The sequence below is a fragment of the Saimiri boliviensis genome, chromosome 17 (genome assembly GCF_048565385.1).
Source record: "Saimiri boliviensis isolate mSaiBol1 chromosome 17, mSaiBol1.pri, whole genome shotgun sequence".
Taxonomy (NCBI): domain Eukaryota; kingdom Metazoa; phylum Chordata; class Mammalia; order Primates; family Cebidae; genus Saimiri; species Saimiri boliviensis.
Window position 1 is genome coordinate 23,938,380 of NC_133465.1, and position 18,858 is coordinate 23,957,237.

Here is an 18,858-nt window from a genome sequence, read left to right on the forward strand (position 1 = left end):
AGTCCCAGCTACCCAGCAGGCTAAGGTGGGAAGATCGCTTGAGCCCAGGAGTGGGAGGCTGTAGTGAGCTATGGCTGCACCACTGCACTCCAGCTTGGGCAACAGAACGAGACCCCATCTCAAGAAACAAAAAAGATGTAGCTCAAAAAGTTCCCGATACCTCCTGAGAGAAGTGATTAGAAGATGCTCCACGTGGAGAAGGTCAATAAAAAATTACTCCTCTCTGGCATTTTCTCTGTTTATGATACATCCTTGGATACTACATTTAGCACCTGATTTACTTTCCTTAGGTCAACACGGCCTCAATTAAGATAATCCAGAAGGTGAGTCATTGGTTTTCCAGGCTCTACAACAAAAGCAGAGGCTCAGGGACAACAGCTGGTGTTAGCACTCACCCAGGCTCTCAGGGTTCACCTCAGTTGCTTCTGAACTGCGTTTTCCTTCTGCCTCGTTCCCCAGGCTCATCAGGGACTTCTGCTTCATCTCTAACTAGGGGAGAATTTGAGCCACATAATTATGCTGTTCAGGCGGGGAAGCAAGGGTAGCCACAGCAGACGACTTCAAAAGCACACAGCACTGAGATCACAGGGTACTTTACAGCCACTGCAGTTGAGGATACAGGACTGAGCTGTTCTTGTCTGTCCTGGAGGTCATCCAGGCTTTGAAGCGGTCTGACAGTATATCAACAAAACTACCTTCCCTTCAACTATGTGTTATTTAGGAGGGGTCTGTAATTCCCATGACCTTATTATTTAAAGGTTTCTAGAACACGGGTGCTGGAGGGGGCTTTTTCTAAAGCCCATCTGGTACTGACAAAGAAGCAGCTGAGATCTAGAGAAATGACGAGTCTTGCTGTAGTCATAAACCCAGCCTGCCGCAGAGTTTTAACCAAAATTTCATCCCTATTCTACTCTGAATGAAGCCACATCTCTACATGATTCTGAGACTTACAGGTAGAGAATGGTGCTTTTAGTACCAGCCCAGGCAATGGTCATAGCATGGGCCACAACACTGACAGCCAGGTAGGGGGCCGTATGTGACATCGGAGAGGCCAAGGTCTTGCAGAGAAGGGTGGCCTCTCATCCAACTGCAGGCAGTCTGCCCTATGCTAAACCAGAAGCATCATCTACAACACACTTTGTCAACTGCCAAATGCTTTTGACTTGAACTGTCTGTGATAGATGACTTTATCAGACACCGTTTTTCTTTAAATGCTACGGTCTTGGTTTGTCTGTCGATATCCTCTTCTGATTCTCCTCCTAGCTTTCTGATAAGGCCCTCTAGTGTCTTTTGCAACACCTGTTCATCTTGGTCTCTGTTTATCCAGTCTATACTGAGTACCAACTATGTTCTAGGTAGTCCCTGTGGATTCTGTCCAAGGCTGTCTGTTCCTGGATACATTCGTATGAAAAACGAACAAACTATTACAAATGACTGGAAGTCATCCCCATCCCTGCCTTGACATTTCAGTGAAGAATCGGCCCTTTAGATTCTTCCATTTACTAAATTCTCCAGCCAGCAGGTTAGTGCAAAAGTAATCCCAGTTTCTGCCATTAAAAGTAATTTTAATGTAATTAAATTTTAATTACTTTTAATGGCAAAAAAGTAATTGCTATTACTTTTAATGGCAAAAACCGTGATCTTTTGCTTAGATATCTCAGATAACTAGATATGTTCTTACTCAACCAGTCCAAAACTGAACTTACCTTCCCATTTCCAGATCCAAGAGCATTTTTCTTTCTTTCTTTCTTTCTTTTTTTTTTTCTGAGACAGAGTCTCGTTCCATTGCCAGGCATCAGGTTGGACTGCAGTGGCGCAATCTCGGCTCACTGCAACCTCTGCCTCCCGGGTTCAAGCAATTCTCCTGCCTCAGCCTCCCAAGTAGCTGGGACTACAGGCATTGCGCCACCACACCCAGCTAATTTTTGTATTTTTAGTAGAGACGGGTTTCACCATGTTGGCCAGGATGGTCTTGATCTCTTGACCTCATGATCCGCCCGCCTCAGCCTCCCAAAGTGCTGGGATTATAGGCATTGAGCCACCGCGCCCAGCCCAAGAGCATTTTTCTTATCCTGGTCAATGTTTCTACCACCCACAAAGTGACCCAAGCCAGGAACCTAAGAACTGTCCTAAATTCCTTCTTCCTGTTCCCCACTCACAGCAGTCACAAAGTCCTGTTGATCATTTCCTCCCCTACACTGCAGAAGCCATCCTCCTATAACTCCTGCAAGCAGCCTTCTGCTTTCAATTTAGTTATCCATCCTCTACCCAGTTATTTACAGATTCTCCCACCCCCATTACTATGTAACATGTAGGATGCAGGTAAATATATAAAGAAGAATACTGGCCAGGCATGGTGGTTCATGCCTGTAATCCTAGCACTTTGAGAAGCCGAAGTGGGCGGATCACCTGAGGTTGAGACTAGCCTGGCTGACGTGGTAAAACCCCATCTCTACTAAAAAAAAAATACAAAAATTAGCTGAGTGTGGTGGTGGGCACCTGTAATCCCAGCTGCTTGGGAGGCTGATGCAGGAGAATCACTTGAACCCAGGAGGCAGAGGCTGCAGTGAGCTGAGATCACGCCACTGAACACCAGCCTGGGCGACAGAGTGAGACTCTGTCTTAAAAAAAAAAAAAAAAAAGAAAAAAGAAAAGAGAATACTACTACTATGTAGGTACTCATCTCTATGCCCAAGAAATACAAACAATTCTTCTGAGTTTCGTGTTTGGTACCACCATGCATCTGTGTAATTTTACTACATATCTATGCACGTATCACATGGATTTGGTTTGTGTAAAATCATACTGATGCGTTCTTCTACAACTTGATTTTTTTATTCATCAAAGTTTGTGAGAGCTGACACATGCAGCTCTATTTCCTTCACTTTTATTGTAATACAAGTGATATAGTACTATACAATGACATACAATTTTCTGTCTGTCCTCCTACCAATGGACACTTGGTTCTTCCAGGTAACCGTTTTTACAAATAATGCTGCAGAATCATTTTTCTAAAATGCAGATCTAAAAGGCCTCTCCTCTACCCAAAGCTGTCCATGGCTACCATATGTAAAGCCATGCTCTTCCTCTAGATTTGTGGAGTTCCATGCAGGGATCGGGGGAGGCTCAACTAAATCCCATTTCCTCTATGTTCAACATCATCCTGACTATGATTTCAAGAGCTGTAAATTATTTTACATCTATTCATGTCACTAAACCTTAGCTTAACAAAAACCCTGAAGTTATATTCTTGAAAAAAGAACAATTCATCTTAAAGATTCCATGATGTCATGGTAGAAAACCTAAAATATATCAAAATCACATGCAAAGGAAAAATCTTACCATCCATATTCGAATCCCATCTGCCAAGGAATAAACCTGTGCAAACTCTTCACTCAGGGCTATTCTGCCTCCACTGTGGACTGGGGAAAGAAGCAGAGATGAAGATTACATTCAGGTCACACAATTCACTACTGCAACATTAACACTAAAGACCTTCTAAATCTGCTGAAGTACAGAAAAACTCCTCCTGACATTCACACATTGGGGGTGGTGAGAGAGGCTTAGGGAAAAAAATAATCAATTAAGCCACAAATACCTGTATGGGTTCCTGTGTCATTTCAAACTAACTTTTCTCAAACTAATAACTTCTAAAATAGAAATTATTTTAAAAGTAAAATATTAAAAGTAAAATGTAAAAAACACTAAAAGTAAAAATTTAAAAATATTAACAGCGAGTAAAAAAGTTAATTATTGATAAAGAAGAAAGTTCATGGTATATTAAGTAAAAAAGCAGTTTATGAAACAGTATAAACAAAATAATCTTGTGTAAAGAGAGTATATATATTTAAAACATGGAGCCCAGTGCAGTAGCTCATGCTTATAAACCCAGCACTGCTTATTTTTATTATTCTTATTTAAAAAAAAATTTTTAAGAGAGTCTTGCTCTGTCACCCAGGCTGGAGTGCAGTGGCACCATCATAGCTTACTGCAGCCTCAAACTCCAATCCCAGTGCTTTGGGAGACTGAGGCAGGTGGATTGCTTGAGGCCAGGAGTTCAAGACCAGCCTGGGCAACATAGCAAGACTCTGCCTCTACAAAAATAAAAAATTGTCCAGGCATGCTGGCATGTACCTGTAGTCCTAGCTACTAGGGAAGATGAGGTAGGAGGATCACTTGAGACAAGGAATTCAAGGTTACAGGGAGCTACAAGTGTGCCCCTGCACTCTAGCCTAGGCAACAGAGCAAGACCCTGTCTCTAAAAACAAACAAGCCAACAAAAATGTATGGAAATATATGAAGGTACATAGAAAAATGTTCATAAAGGTTCTAAGTGGTGAGACTGTAGTTGATAATTATTTTAAGCTTTACTATATTTAAGTTTCTATATAAATAGGTTTTTTTTTAATAATTAGAATAATAACAAAAAATTTTTTTAAAGACGTGGCTGGGCGCGGTGGCTCAAGCCTGTAATCCCAGCACTTTGGGAGGCCGAGGCGGGTAGATCATGAGGTCAAGAGATCGAGGCCATCCTGGTCAACATGGTGAAAACCCCATCTCTACTAAAAATACAAAAAATCAGCTGGGCATGGTGGTGTGTGCCTGTAATCCCAGCTACTCAGGAGGCTGAGGCAGGAGAATTGCCTGAACCCAGGAGGTGGAGGTTGCGGTGAGGCGAGATCGCGCCATTGCACTCCAGCCTGGGTAACCAGAGCGAAACTCCGTCTCAAAAAAAAAAAAAAAAAAAGAAAGATCTATCAGGCTTGCCCCTTATCTTCATCTAAAACCCAAAAGGTAATATACTAGAACAGTGTGATGCTCTCTTTTGCATCTATGTTACAATGCAGTATTTCCTGAAGCCCTAAAATACGCTAGGGTCTATACCAGACACTGGGAATGGTATGCTGAGAAAAACAAAGTTTTTGCCCTCATGAAGCTATATTTAAGTTGAAAAACTCCTCCCTGACCTTTCTACCCAGAAGAGTGACCGATTTTAGACAAAGATGAGCAAATTTGCTAGACAAAGACCATTCTCAAAGTAGTTCGGTCTTAGAGAACTCAGAAATAGTCCTTAGACATACAATATCTGTATCAATGTTGTAAAGCAGAGATAGAAAGAACTAAGACAAGCCTTGCCTCCTTCAAACCAACCATGGCAGGCATTCTAGAAACCACCTGCATACAGACATTTCTAGTTCCCACAGCTGACTATGTGTTTTCTCCTCTGCAAACAGGTATGTGATATTTGAACACACCCTGAACTTTCCCACAGCAGGGTGCCTTCTATTTCTCAGCTCTGAACCCACAAGCTTTTATCCCTCTACTGAAAATTCCCTCAAGTAAAAAGATTATCCAGCTTTCTTACTATAATTTGATTACAAAAATACATATTGACTTCTCCCTGCCCTAACTCACACAGGTTACATCACTCCCTCCATTCCTTAGCAGAGAGAAACTCTTCCATACCACATTTGTTTCCAGAAATCACTCATGTCTCAATGCAGTTTTATTTGAGCAGCTTTTTAAAGGAGATATTAAGATTTGGGGATGTACTCAAGATGTTTTAACAATTAGAAAATAAATTCTGCAACGTGAAATCCAAAGGACTGAGCAATAAAGGTGGTAGGAATAAAAATATCAAAAATAACAAAATGAGGCCAGATGCAGTGGCTCACGCCTGCAATCCCAGCACTACGGGAGGCCAAGGTGGGTGGATCACCTGAGGTCAAGAGTTCGAGAGCAGCCTGGCCAACATGGCGAAACCCTGTCTCTACTAAAAATACAAAAATTAGTTGGGTGTGGTGGCAGGCGCCTGTAATCCAAGCTACTCGGGAGGCTGAGGCAGGAGAATCGCTTGAAACCGGGTGACAGAGGTTGTGGTGAGCTGAGATCGCACCACTGCACTCCAGCCTGGGCGACAGCGTGAGACTCCATCTCAAAAGAAAATAAAATAAAACAAAATCAGCAGCAGTCACTCACTCTAACGGAAGGAAGTTTCGGTTTTGCTTATTTCACCTGCACTGTGTAAAGAACACACACCCTGCCAGGTGCTTAGGAAAACCCAAACCTCATCTCTAGGTAGGGTTTGAAACACTTTGTCCCTGAATAACAATGAGTGCAGAGAGAGACTCTCCCGCCTTGTGGGTCCTGCTAGGCGGCAGGCTACACATAAGGTAAGTACAGAGACGGCATCCCTAGGAGACATGAAGAAAAGAGGTGGGGAGGAGAAGCCGATCAGCAAAGGAAGCCTTGTGGGATGATGCTACCAAGACGCGGCAAGCCAGCTGAAAGTTACAGTTAAAAACTACAGTTTCCTCCTTGGTTATTACTACATTCAAGAACTTAAACATCTGCGGTTTTAACCGGAATTTCTTAGAATGTTTGAGCAAATCAACCCTAAACCAAGTTTACAGATAAAGAAGCTGAGGTGCAGAAAGGCTGTCTGATTCACCTGAAGCTGCACAACTTCTGAGGTTTTGCACTGGGACCATGACCCACGGTAAGGTTTCTTTCCATTAAATTTCTTAGCAGTTTTCCATGAGAATTCTGATAAAGACAAATTGCCTGCTAATTCTGCAGCTCCAGGTTAGGTGCTACACATTATGCTCTGCTAACCATAAATTGGCCAAGAATCTTCTAATAGGTAAAGTAGGACTAACAAGATGATGTTTACAGTTATAGCAATGCGTCTATATTGAAAAATATTTACAAATGTTCACTTAAGATAGGCTTTCTTAAAACTTAGCAATTAGCCTTCAGATCAAAAATATTCCCTGTAATAAAGTTACCATATTTTTGCAGCTTCTCATATAAATCTGGAGTGCGATACACCAGAGCAGCAAAGGTGGCGTTCACAGCTTGATCAATAGTGGAACCAGCAACTATATCTGTCTTTGGGGCCTGTTTTCTACATGCCTGTATAAATCCTTTGAAAAGTTCTGAATATGGCCCACAGAAGTTCTGAGCAGGCTCTGACTGGGCAAATTCAAGAAGAAAATGGCGGCAGGGGTCGTCAGGAATGTTCTTAACCTGGAAACAGAAAATAAGCCCATCACATTTAACACATTCATTCAAAAAATAAAATTTATTGAGCAAACTACTAGGCCAAAGCAGAAGTATAAAACACAGTGAACACTCTCCGGAAGTTTATATCAATTTTTAGGAAGACCAGACAGAGTTTTAAGTTAAAAAAAGATAAACATAAATAAAACAGTAAAAGCAATAAAACTAGCATTCCCATAAAGCAAAAGAGTATCAAGTACCAAATGCCTAGAAGGGATACCCAATGCTGAGAGTTCAAAGGAGAGAGATCCTGGCAGGTTAAAGGAGTTAAGAAAAGCCTCCTGGAGGATATGGACTTTGGTCTGGACCCTGAAGGACTGGCAGATTCGGCCCTGAGGAGCATAACCATTAGCAGAGGTTACGAGTCAGTAGGGAGACTGACCTGGCCTGAAGTCTCAGCTGGGGAGTGATGGGAACTAGAGTCAGATAGGTAAGGTGAAAGGAGACTGCAGAGAGCCTTGACTGTCACATTGAGGAGTTAGACTTCACCCTGTGGGTAATGGGGAGCCATTAATGGTGCTTGGCAGTGGAATGACAAGATAAAGCAGTGGTTATCAAAAAAACTTGGTAGGTACCAATGTCATAAGGCAGGTGCAAATGAGGGCCTGGATAAAGATGCAGACAGAGGAAAGGACAGAGATGAACAGCATGAGGAAGAATCCACAGGACCTGCAAGCTGACTGGATGGAATGGGGAGACAGGTGAGGACAGGGAATGCTGGGGAGCAGTGGTTTCAGGCCTGGGGAGACAATGACAATCACAGAAGTCACCAGTCTTTGGTTTTACACTTCTGAGTGAAGAGGAGTCAGGACACTGAAATGGAAATGCCTCACAGGAAGATGGAAACAGGTACTGGGAGCGGGGAGAAGAACCAGACCTAGATACTGATATCAGGAATTAGTGCCGCAGTGTGACAGGAGAAGACAGTAGGGAGGACGAAGTCTTGGTGGGCTGTGTGTGGGAAGGGAGGAAAGCCTGAATAGAGCCTACCCTTTAGGGAAGGAGAAATACAAGAAGTCAGTGAAGGAGGCAGGTGGGCAGTGAGATGTAAGAGAAGACAGTGGACTAGCATGGATCCAAAGAAGAGAGGGTCTGAAGGAGCCAAGTTGAACAGAGGCAAGCAGAACAGAAGCTGAGCAGGGGCCACTGGATCTGGCACTTAACTACTGAATAACGTGGGGCAGGGCAGGGAGGGAAAGGAAGAAAAGTAGAATAGAGAAATAGAGGGAAGAAGGGGTGAAAAATAGAGACAGGGCAAACTTTGTAGTTTTAAAATATTATACACCTAAATCATGAGCTGTGAGTCTATACTGAACAGAAGGTATAGCACAAATCATTCCTCTAAAGTTGGACTCAGCAGGCACTAGAAGTACGCTCAGTTGTTTGTCTGCTACCTCCATCAACAGAGATTTACTGAGCACCTCTTCCATGTCACCCAAGTCATGCAGTCAGTATTTCTCAACACCTATTGTGCACTGGCCCCTGTGGGTCACAGTGGAATTAAGTTAACAAGGTATAGTTTCTGGCCTCAAGAAGCTAACTGCTTCATGGGGACAGGAAGACAGAATCACAAGTGTTTACAACTTAAAGTCACAAATACTTATAGGCGGTTTCCACTGTAAATAGAAAGAGAATAGAAGAGTAAATACCTCCTTACTGTCCCGGTGTGGGTGAGTGGGCCAGCTTGCTTCTAATTCCAACTCTGGACAAATCTGATGCCTGAAGACAGGTTTCCACAGAGGGGAGTTTAGGACTAATGCCATTTTTGCCTGAGGTACTGCCATGTTACTTCCCAACTCTAGAAAGAGACGACGTAAGAGAGTTCTATTTTTGCCTTAATACACTGAGAATCTTTGAAATGACAAAGAAAAGGTTTTTAAAAATGGGTAGAAAGAAAAGGTTTAAAAAAATCAAAACTTAGAGAAAATTCAGCCACACACCAGAACGTAATTGTGATACTTTGTAAACACATATCACAGATTAAGCTAAACCAGCAAGTCCTGAAATACTGTTGTTCTGTGGAACAACTTCAGCTACGAGGTACCTTTGAAATGACTAATCTGTTTACGGTAAGCTGAAAACAGGATATGAACCATCTCTGGCATATAACATGAGGTCATTCAAGAACATTTAATTATGGAAAAACATCCACAATTTGTAAACTTAATTCTGTAGCAAATAACAAATATCCAGCACTGATGTGTTTAAAATAGGCACAGAGAAAAGGACAGGTGGAAATAAAAATACTGATAGTTATTTCTCTCTTTCTTGGAGAAATATGAAAAGAAAAAAAAATAGTTACTTCTGAGCATCACAATTAAGGATGATTCTATTTTCCTTTGTTTCTTTCCAATACATAATTTTTCTATAATATTTTACTTCTAAAATTGAAAAAATTCAAGAAATGATTAAGAAATAAAATACAGTAGAAAGTTTTATTCTATAATTCTTGCTCCTTGGAATAAATAAATAAATAACTAAATTGAACAATTTTTTTTTCTTTTTCCTTTTTTTCAAGAGATAGAGTCTCTGTTACCCAGACTAGAGTACAGCAGTGTGATCACAGCTCAGTGCAGCCTCCAACTCCTGGGCTCAAGTGATCCTCCTGCCTCAGCCTCCCAAGTAGCTGAGACAAAAGGCATGTGCCACCACACCTAGCTAATTTTTAATTTTTTTTGGTACAGATAGGGGTCTCACTATGCTTGCCCAGGCTGGTTTTGAACACCTGGGATCAAGAAATCCTCCCACCTTGGCCTCCTAAAGTGCTGGGATTCCTAGCATGAGCCACCTCGCTCAGCCCTGAACAAATAACTTTAAAACAAAATCCATATTCACATATCTACATATATTTACATAAATATTCACATTTAAAAGACATGCAATTAACTTATACTACATTCCTGCCTTCTGGATGAACTATACCTGTAACTACTTACAAAAAAAGGAAGATAATGTTGCCAAAAAAACTTGCTATCCTCCATAGACAGAGAACCCATGGCATCTTTTGTGCTATGTTCCAAAGTCTAAGGCAAAAAGCTTCGTGACAATGGTGTCGAGGGGACACTTTGTTCTTCTGGTTTAAGGGAAACTGAAAGGGAATGTTACTGATCCCCTGCCATGAGGCGGAGATGACCTACAAAACTGCAGGCACGCACCTCGAGCTTCACGTGGGCGTAAGAAGGGAAGGAGCAGGGATGCGGACTTACGATGCGCAGACTTGAGTGCCATGCACTGGGACGCCAGGCGTCCCATCAGCCGGGAGACAAGGAGTTGTAAGTCCAGCCCCCAAGACACGGCAACATCGGGCAGGCCATAGGCAGTCACGGTGAACTTGTAGCCCCATTCGTTGTGACTGCTGTCAGAGTGAAAGAGGAACTGCAACCGAGGACCGGCCTTGAAGGTCACTTTCTAGAGACAGACAGAAATCATGTGGTCAAACAGACTAGAGGAGTGTTTCCGAAATAAACATGCTGTTCGTGACTAGAAACATCTTAAGTTTAAAACTGATCTCTAGTACCACATGTCCAAAACTATTAACGGAGAAACGCACAGAGGGATGACGGAAACGGCAAATTCGCAGCCGGACCCCACGAAGGAGGAGAGCTGGCAGAACCCTGCTGCTCGGCTTTCGACACCTTGCGTGACCGTCCGTCCACTACCTGCTCGGCCAGTGGTCACATTTCCACGCCTCTGCTCCCACCAACAGTCTGAGGCAGCACTGACCTCCGGCCCAAAAGCTCAAGCAGATCCACCTGGGAGGCGGACTCTCGGCTGTCACCACATGGCCTGGGCGACCCCCTAGACCCACCAGCCCTTCCTGCTAAGGATGAAAGCTCTCGCTTACTCTAGACACTGTCTGCTGCAACTACTCCACTCTGCCACTGCAGTGCCAAACAAAGCAGCTACAAACAAGACATAAACAGGCAAAGCTGTGTGCCCAAAAATTCATGCAGAACAAGTGACAGATTCTGATATAAATCCTTCATTTCCCAGAAGGGTCACATAAACGCCTCCCTTCAAAGACCATGCCTCTACTGCCCCCTGAAGGCTGACAAAAGGAAAAGCCTTGGTGCAGCAGCAGGTCCCTCTTTGCGGGACTCACTCACCTTGGGCCATTTATCAGTGCCAACTTTTGTGTCGTAGCGTGTTTTCCGACCTCTAGCGTCGGTAAATTCCAGATAATCATACCTGTGAGAGCATAATCTCTATTACCTTCCTTCTCACATTTTTGACCTATTATTTCTTAGGGGAGAAAGAACGTGTAGGTCTTACCTTTTTTCAGTTTCACACCTCTCATCAAATTCCACCTCAAAATAGGTTGCTCCTGGGCTAACAAAGACAGATACCTCATGGCAATTATTTTCATAATTGTGGGCAGATTCCTTAGTCCACGTATGTAACACCACAGGCTGCTCCTGTTGCCAGGTCTCAACATCCAGCTACGAAAACAGACGAGCCGGGAGAAAAAAAGGTTCTCATCACTCTACACGCAGCCACACGCAGCAGACTGTTTCTCTCTTAGGGCTCCAGGCAGAGGGGCTTTGCCAGCCCTGCACAAACCATCATGCAGGCTTGAAGACGTACCTGACATGCCCATTTTCACCGACAGATCCACACACATCTATCATTCAGCAGAGCAGAAGTACTTTTACTAGACTACCTTTGACTATGACAGAACTACTTCTTACAAATCATTACCGGTGTGAATTTCCAGTGGAGTTTAGAAACCTCACATTCCTACTTGGGACACTGGCAAATCTGGACCCACTCTCCCTTCCTCTCCATGCTTTTTTCTGTTTTTTTACCGATTAAATATCAATATCTTTTCTACTATCACAGAGTTGTTGTGAAACTCATACAAGACAGTGATTAAACATTACATATGCAAAATTAAGTAAAGGAGAAATTTCTTCTAAAGATAAAACCTTCTAATTTGCCTTTCAAGATACATTTTCTCTTTTAGACTTCAATTTGGTCATTCACTTACGTGGTATTTATGTAACTTCATAAACTACAAAACGACGAGATTCATCTCTACAGCTTTTTCTCTGTGTCTCCTTTCTAATGCTGACCATGCCAAATCAACCCGGACTGGCATTACTCTTGCTGGCAGGACCGCTGGTAAAATACAGGCAGCCTTCTAGAGGCCGCTCAGCTGTGTCTGTGTGCAGTCAGCAGTCAGAGAGAATGCAGGACAGGTTCAAGTCCTGACTCCAGTTACCTTAGTCAGTCCTCCTTCGGGGTCACCACAGAGCTTCTTCAACAGTCCTGTGAGGGCGCTGAACTCTCTCAAGAGCGTGCAGTGTGAGATGTCTAAAGTGCAGAAGTCCAGCAGGAAGATAACCTACCAGAAGATGGATGAAGCACTTAGTGTCCACCTCAGGCTGTGCCTGGGGACGCAGATCCCCAGCCCCCTTCAGGCTCGTTACAAATAGCTGCCACTTTTTCTTACCAGTTGACGAGCTGCCATTGAAAACACAGAATTACATAATCTTTCTACTATGGTTTTTCCACTATATTGTGACAAAAGGGATTCCAAGATCACTCTCATGCTTGCCAGAAACTGTCCCACATCTACCAAAACAAAGAAATTAATTAATATTTTACATAGCAGAAATATCACATGCTTAGCTATCACCACGGACAAAGACACAGAGGACTACAGAAGCTGTGGAGGAGACACCACAGCAAAGACCGCAGGCCACTAAGTGTCACCCTGATGCATTCCTCTGGGAGGAGGGAGCAGTGCAAATTTCAGAAAAAGACTGCTCTGAATGGGATGTTGCGTTTTCGTCTCTTTTGGTGAAGTGGAGAGGCACTTCTGGAAATGCAGTTTCATGGCTGATGAACGCAGCTGTCAGCCTCTCCCTTTCCTTCTGTTTACAAGGGGCGGTGCGTGAGGTCTACCAGTCTAACAGGCCAAGCTCTAGGTGGCAGGACCCAACATAAGTGTTTCCCTCACAGCTGCTGAGACCAAGTTTGATGGTACTGAATTTTCCACATACAATCTGTCGGTACCTGTTGGGTTTCATATCATTTTCTGTGCATTTACAGAACACGAATCTAATTATTCCCAGTAATTAGCCAAGGTCACAGGAATGTTCATACACCTTAGACTTTTAAAATTCAAGACATGCATTTTTAGATGATTCAAACAGGCATAGACTCTCCTGAGGAGTGAGACATCATGTAAAAGTGCCGTACGATTGCAGAAGCCATGTTTAGGCTGTGAAATGACCTGATTCTGCAATAAAAATACTTCGGCATACCACCACATTCAGACAGGAAACTCTGGACAAAAAGTCATGCTGTAGAATTCTATTTTAATTAGACCACCCAGTCCAAGAATGTGAATTGTAATAGAGAAAGCCATATGTGCAGTCAATGCATGTTACTACAGAAGAGAACATACTCAGAGTCAAAACCCAAACGCCCATCTGTTTTCATGCTGAAACTCACATTTTTCAATAAGGTCCACGGCAGTATCTTTGGCTCCAGAGTCCGTGCTCTTCAGCTGCAGGTAGCACCAGGATAGCAGGCTGCCCTGGACGGACCAGAACAGGGAGAAGAGCACAGAGCCAGCCTCCCCTGGGGCCCCACTGAGCATTAACAGCTCACACTACAAGGGAGGAGACAAATAGAAAGTGTCCATGACAAGGCCATTCACAGAGCATAGCCAAGGGCATTCTCTAAAGCAGCAGCTGCCACCAGCAAAAACATTCTATAGTTATGGGGAACAGTCACGAAACAGCTTGCAACCCAGCAGTGACCGAGAAAGATGGTATTATGAAAATGCCCCTCTTTCTCTCCAGCTTTCTAGAACCTTTACCAATGTTTTTACTCCACATGGCATCTCCTTTTGCCACCTCAGGAACCTTGCCCCACTGGGTAGCTCTTCGGGCAGCTCTCCTTTCTCTTACATCTTAAAATCCCCTTTCTCTGGCTCCTTCCCTCAAGCCTTCAGTCAAATCTCTCCCATCTTAAAAAAAACAATTATTCGTGTCTCTATGGCTTTCTAACCATCATCTTTGTTGACAAAGTTTCTTTGAAGAGTTATCTGGCCTCCAGAGATAAACTCTTGCACATAAGAACAACAAAGTGTAAAGAAACGAAAATAAATAAAAAAGAACCACAAGGTCTGCTCCTATCAGCTGGACCTCAACAATCCCTCCAAAGTAAGGTGGATACATAAACTGTGCAATGCTCATAAAGGGAATATTGCGCACCAGTAAAAACAAACAGCAGCAACAAACCAACAGGGAAGAAGCTCAAAAACGAGTGAAAAAACATCACGGGTACAGGTCAAAGCCAGGCAATACAGATGTGCCTTGTAGGAATAACCAGAGAGAAGAATAAGGAAACGGTGAACACAAACTTCAGAATGATGATTCCGTCTGGCAGGAAAGGGAGGGAGCAAGCCATGACAGGGCAAGTGGATGGAGGGGACTGGACAGCAAAGATACTGGTAATAGCTAGTCCTTGTAAGAGACAGATGTTTCTTTCAGCTGTCCATTCACACATACCCTTTAAAAAGTTTCCAGCACCTGGTCTGGTTGTGCTTTTCCTCTTCCTTCCTCTACTGCTTCTTGTGAAACTACTCTTCAAAGGCATCAGTTACCACCTAGAGGACAAAGCCCCTCCACTTGACCTTGGAGACTGCTGACCACTGTCCCTCTTTAAACTCTCCCCCCTCAGGTCTGTGTCCCCTGAATTTTTTCCTGCCACTCCTTACTCTCCTGGCTGCCCCTTCTCTGTAGATGTCTCTCAAGATGCCCGTGGACGATGTGATGCCATCGACAGTTATGGCTTCACTTAGAAGTTGCTTGTCACTCACTGCAGAGTCTCCAGCACTGACTCATCTCCTGGGGCACAACCAGATCTCATCACCTGCAGCCCTACCAGAACCATGCGCTGGCATGCTCAGAGTCTCTCCATCAGCATTCTCCTCTTCAGATACCTGTTCCTCCCCATCTCATCACCGGCCTTCTGCACATGCCGCTGCCTCCACCTGCAATGCCTCCATCCTCTTCTCTTCTTGGTTAAATCCTATTCATGGTCTTGAACTGAGCTCCAGCACCACCTTCTCCAGAAAGCCTTTCCCCAGCTCCACTCCCCACCTCCACCAGACAGGGTCAGGTACGCACTTTCGTGTCCCTCGATCCCGGGCTCACTTCTTTGATGGCGCTTGCTGCTTTGTTTCAACTGCCTGATTATGTATTGGCTCCACAAGACTGTACTTGGTTATCACTGTATCCCCTGTGGCCTAGCACAGGGCCTAGCACACATCAGGCATTCAGTGGGTCTTTGCTGAATTTAACAGATTCGTGAGAAGAATTTCAGACTAGGTACATTTCTGACCACCTTTAAATTTTTTTTCCTAATTGAACCCTAACTCTTTGGTACAACCATCAATGTCTTTTACTGAAAGAGAATTCAGGGAAACACATTAATAGCTGCATCTCTAGCAAGAAGGTTCTATGACACCTATAGCTTTTGTACCACAGGTAAGTGAAAGAGAAGAAAAGACACATGTCTGATCTCCAAATGGTCTACGATTATGGGAAATTCTCTTGGGCAAATGCTATCTCATTACTCCATATACATCTTAAAGTAAGTCTGGCCTACCTTACCTAGTGGAGATAGGACAAGACTCTGAGCCGAACAGCCCCGGTTTCAGCCCTGGCTCTACCACCTACCCGCTCCGCACAGGCGGGCAGAATTGACGCCTATGAGAACCAGGTGAGAAGGCTCAAGTTTTCTGCCCGATGGCACTGATGATGTAACCACAGAAGACAGACTGGTGAGGAAATAACTTAGTTCAGGCTTCAGGGACCTGAGAAACAGGCAGAATGCAGATGAGCTCCAGAAGAAAGGGAAAGTATGGGAAACTGCAGAAATAAGGACGGAGATCAGAATGAGCCACGCCTAACTGGGCCGAGAACACCTACTGATGAGCAGTAGACTGAACCGAGTTTTTAAAGGAAGACTCAGAGATGGGCAGAAGAGTCTGGAAATAAGCCAGAAAGTGGAAAGCAAGAGAAAATTAATCTGACAGCAAAAAATAAAGCAAAGTTTTTGATCAAAAACAAAGTTGAGGCTTATAAAGTCAATGTTACCCTGGATCTAAATCAATACTAGGTCTAAACAGTGGTCAGCCTAAGAGCAACCTTGGCAAATGAGAACCTAGGCAACCTGCTGAGGTCCCTACCAGTGAATTGGGGGATACCTGCTGATGGCCTATCACTCCAGGCAGCTGGGGATGAATGAAATCATGGCTCTAACAGCAACTCAAAAATAGTAAGGCACCCGCAAAAATGTAAGAGATTTAAAGACACTAAGTTCAGTCAAAAGATACAAGATAAGTTATCAGCCACAAAATAAGAGATACGTTATCTTGAAGTCCACATCATTAGATACCTGAAGGCTGTGGTTTGGATTAGTCTACCACAAAATCTCCTCTAACTCTCTGGTTCCCACATGTAGTCCAAAGAGGTAATTCCTGGTCTCCTAGTACCGGGTGCCATCACTTCAGAATCTCTCAGTGTGCTTAGAAAAATGTGGGTTCTTATGCCCTATTCCTAGGGATTCTGAATCAGTAACTTAGGGTGGGACAAAGAAATCTTAATTTCTGTCAAATATCCCAAGTGACTGATCCATTTGGAGCAGAAACTACATTTAAGAAAGAAAAATCCCTTATATTTCAAAAAAAGGCAAATTAAAAAAAATTAACACAAAAAAGATAACATAATTTCAAATTTGATTAGTCCACAAAACTGCTAAGAAATCTGAATTTTTTTTTTTTTTTTTTTTTAAGATGGAGTTTTGCTCCTGTTGCCCAGGCTGGAGTGCAATGGAGCGACCTTGGCTCACTGTAACCTCCACCTCTCAGGTTCAAGCGATTCTCTTGCTTCAGACTCCCAAGTAGCTGGGATTACAGGCATATGCCACCATGCCTGGCTCATTTTGCATTTTTAGTAGAGGCGGGGTTTCTCCATGTTGGTCAGGCTGGTCTCGAACTCCCAAACTCAGGTGATCCACCTGCCTTGGCCTCCCAAAGTGCCAGGATTACAGGCGTGAGGCACTGCGCCCAGCCCTGAATGTCTTTTTTTAAATTTTTCTTTTTCAGAGACGGGGGGCTCTCTCTCTGTTGCCCAGGTTGGAGTGCAGTGGCTATTCATAGGCGCGATCCCACTACGGACCAGCATGGGAGTTTTGACCTGCTCCGTTTCCGACCTGAGCTGGTTCACCCCTCCTTAGGCAACCTGGTGGTCTCCCGCTCCCAGGAGGTCACCATATTGATGCCGAACTTAGTGTGGACACCCGATTGGCATAGTGCACTACAGCACAGATCTCCTGGGGTCAAGAGATCCTCCAGCCTCAGCCACCCCAGTAGCTGGGACTACAGGCACACGCCACCGCACCCTGCTGAATTTCTTCTTTACAGTCAAAGTAGTGTTCCTGAAAATTCACACCACTAACACACAACTACGTGTTGGGCTCACTGACAATCACTATGAGGGACACAAGGGGACCTGATACAAATCCACTCCTCTTTTTCCACAGAAAGTGTTACCATGCACTTCTGTGTTTTATTGTTTGCTCACTACCAAGAAAGTAAGTGTGACCTCACTCATTTGCAAGGACTGGCCGGGGAAACTTTTTGATCATTTGTAAGGATCAATAACAAACTACATTCATGCCAGGCACAGTGTCTTATATCTGTAATTCCAGTACTTTGGGAGGCCAAAGTGGGAGGATTTCTTGAACCTAGGAGTCCAAGACCAGCCTGAGCAACATAGAGAGACCCCGCCTCTACAAATAATTTAAAAATTAGCTGGGCATGGTGCCTGTGGTCCCATCTACTTGAGAGACTGAGGTGGGAGGACTGCTTGAGCCTGGGAAGCGGAAGGGGCAGTGAGCTGTGATTGTGCTGCTGCACCCCAGCCTGGGTGACAGAGCAAGACCCTGTCTCAGAAAAAAAAAATAATAATAATAGTAACAGAAAAAAACACAGCAAAGTACATTCATATGGCAGAGGCAAAGAGGGGCATAAGAGGCTGCCGCATCACGTGCTCCCAGAAGCGTGAGGCAGGGAAAACAGGGGGGTAGCCATCAGATACCTCTCGAGCAGCAACAGAAAGGAGAGTGTTCATGACTGCCAGAACTTCACTGATGTTCATGTTGGCCAGGTCGTTCTTCTCAGGTAAAAGCAGAAGGCCGCCTGGATCCTTGTCACTGAAAGGATACAAACTATCATGACACCTGGCTTCAGGAGAAAGATTTCATACTGTCTTACAAGATTCCAAAAAAGAACACAGAAAGATTTCAATGTCAGTTCCACCGGATGGGAGGAAGCTGGGTCAGGAATACATGCTGTGGAGCCAGCTGGGACTGTGCCTCTGTCTGTGCACATGTCCTTCATTAGCACAGACTCACAAACCCTCCAGTCCTGGAAGAGATTCTGAGGTATAAAGCTGATGAATAAATCACCTTGGCCACTGAAGTGAAATACACCTAATCTCAGGACTGCTAGCTTGAAAGTCCTGGCTAAACGTTCCTTGTGTCTTCAAATGTTCTCACGGGACAGCCCCAGACCCTTTCAGCATCCTTGCTACTGGATTCTGAGCCCTCTAAGCCTGGCAGCCACACCAGGTAGAGTCTGACCTACAGGCAGCTGCTCAGGATATTAGCTCCCTTCCTTCAAGAGTCTATCCCCTCTAGTAATGACGCCTACATGCCCATTTAGCTTCTCTGGTACTTAAAACATGCACAAACCTCCCTCCCAGCACACTTCCC

At 44.0% G+C, this 18,858-nt stretch overlaps 1 protein-coding gene across 2 annotated transcripts in view; it reads right to left on the bottom strand.

Annotated features, from left to right (window-relative positions):
- Window positions 1–18,858, bottom strand: part of ZZEF1 (zinc finger ZZ-type and EF-hand domain containing 1) — a 139,099-nt gene that overhangs the window by 58,894 nt on the left and 61,347 nt on the right. For both annotated transcript variants that reach the window (XM_074388376.1, XM_010343702.3), the window contains exons 18-28: window positions 18,183–18,297; window positions 13,522–13,681; window positions 12,515–12,636; window positions 12,284–12,406; window positions 11,335–11,501; window positions 11,169–11,250; window positions 10,269–10,470; window positions 8,712–8,860; window positions 6,789–7,029; window positions 3,343–3,422; window positions 396–489 (exon numbers count right to left, since the gene is read on the bottom strand). In XM_074388376.1, the coding sequence (XP_074244477.1) occupies window positions 396–489; window positions 3,343–3,422; window positions 6,789–7,029; window positions 8,712–8,860; window positions 10,269–10,470; window positions 11,169–11,250; window positions 11,335–11,501; window positions 12,284–12,406; window positions 12,515–12,636; window positions 13,522–13,681; window positions 18,183–18,297 (1,535 nt within the window). The remainder of the gene's footprint in view (window positions 1–395; window positions 490–3,342; window positions 3,423–6,788; window positions 7,030–8,711; window positions 8,861–10,268; window positions 10,471–11,168; window positions 11,251–11,334; window positions 11,502–12,283; window positions 12,407–12,514; window positions 12,637–13,521; window positions 13,682–18,182; window positions 18,298–18,858) is intronic.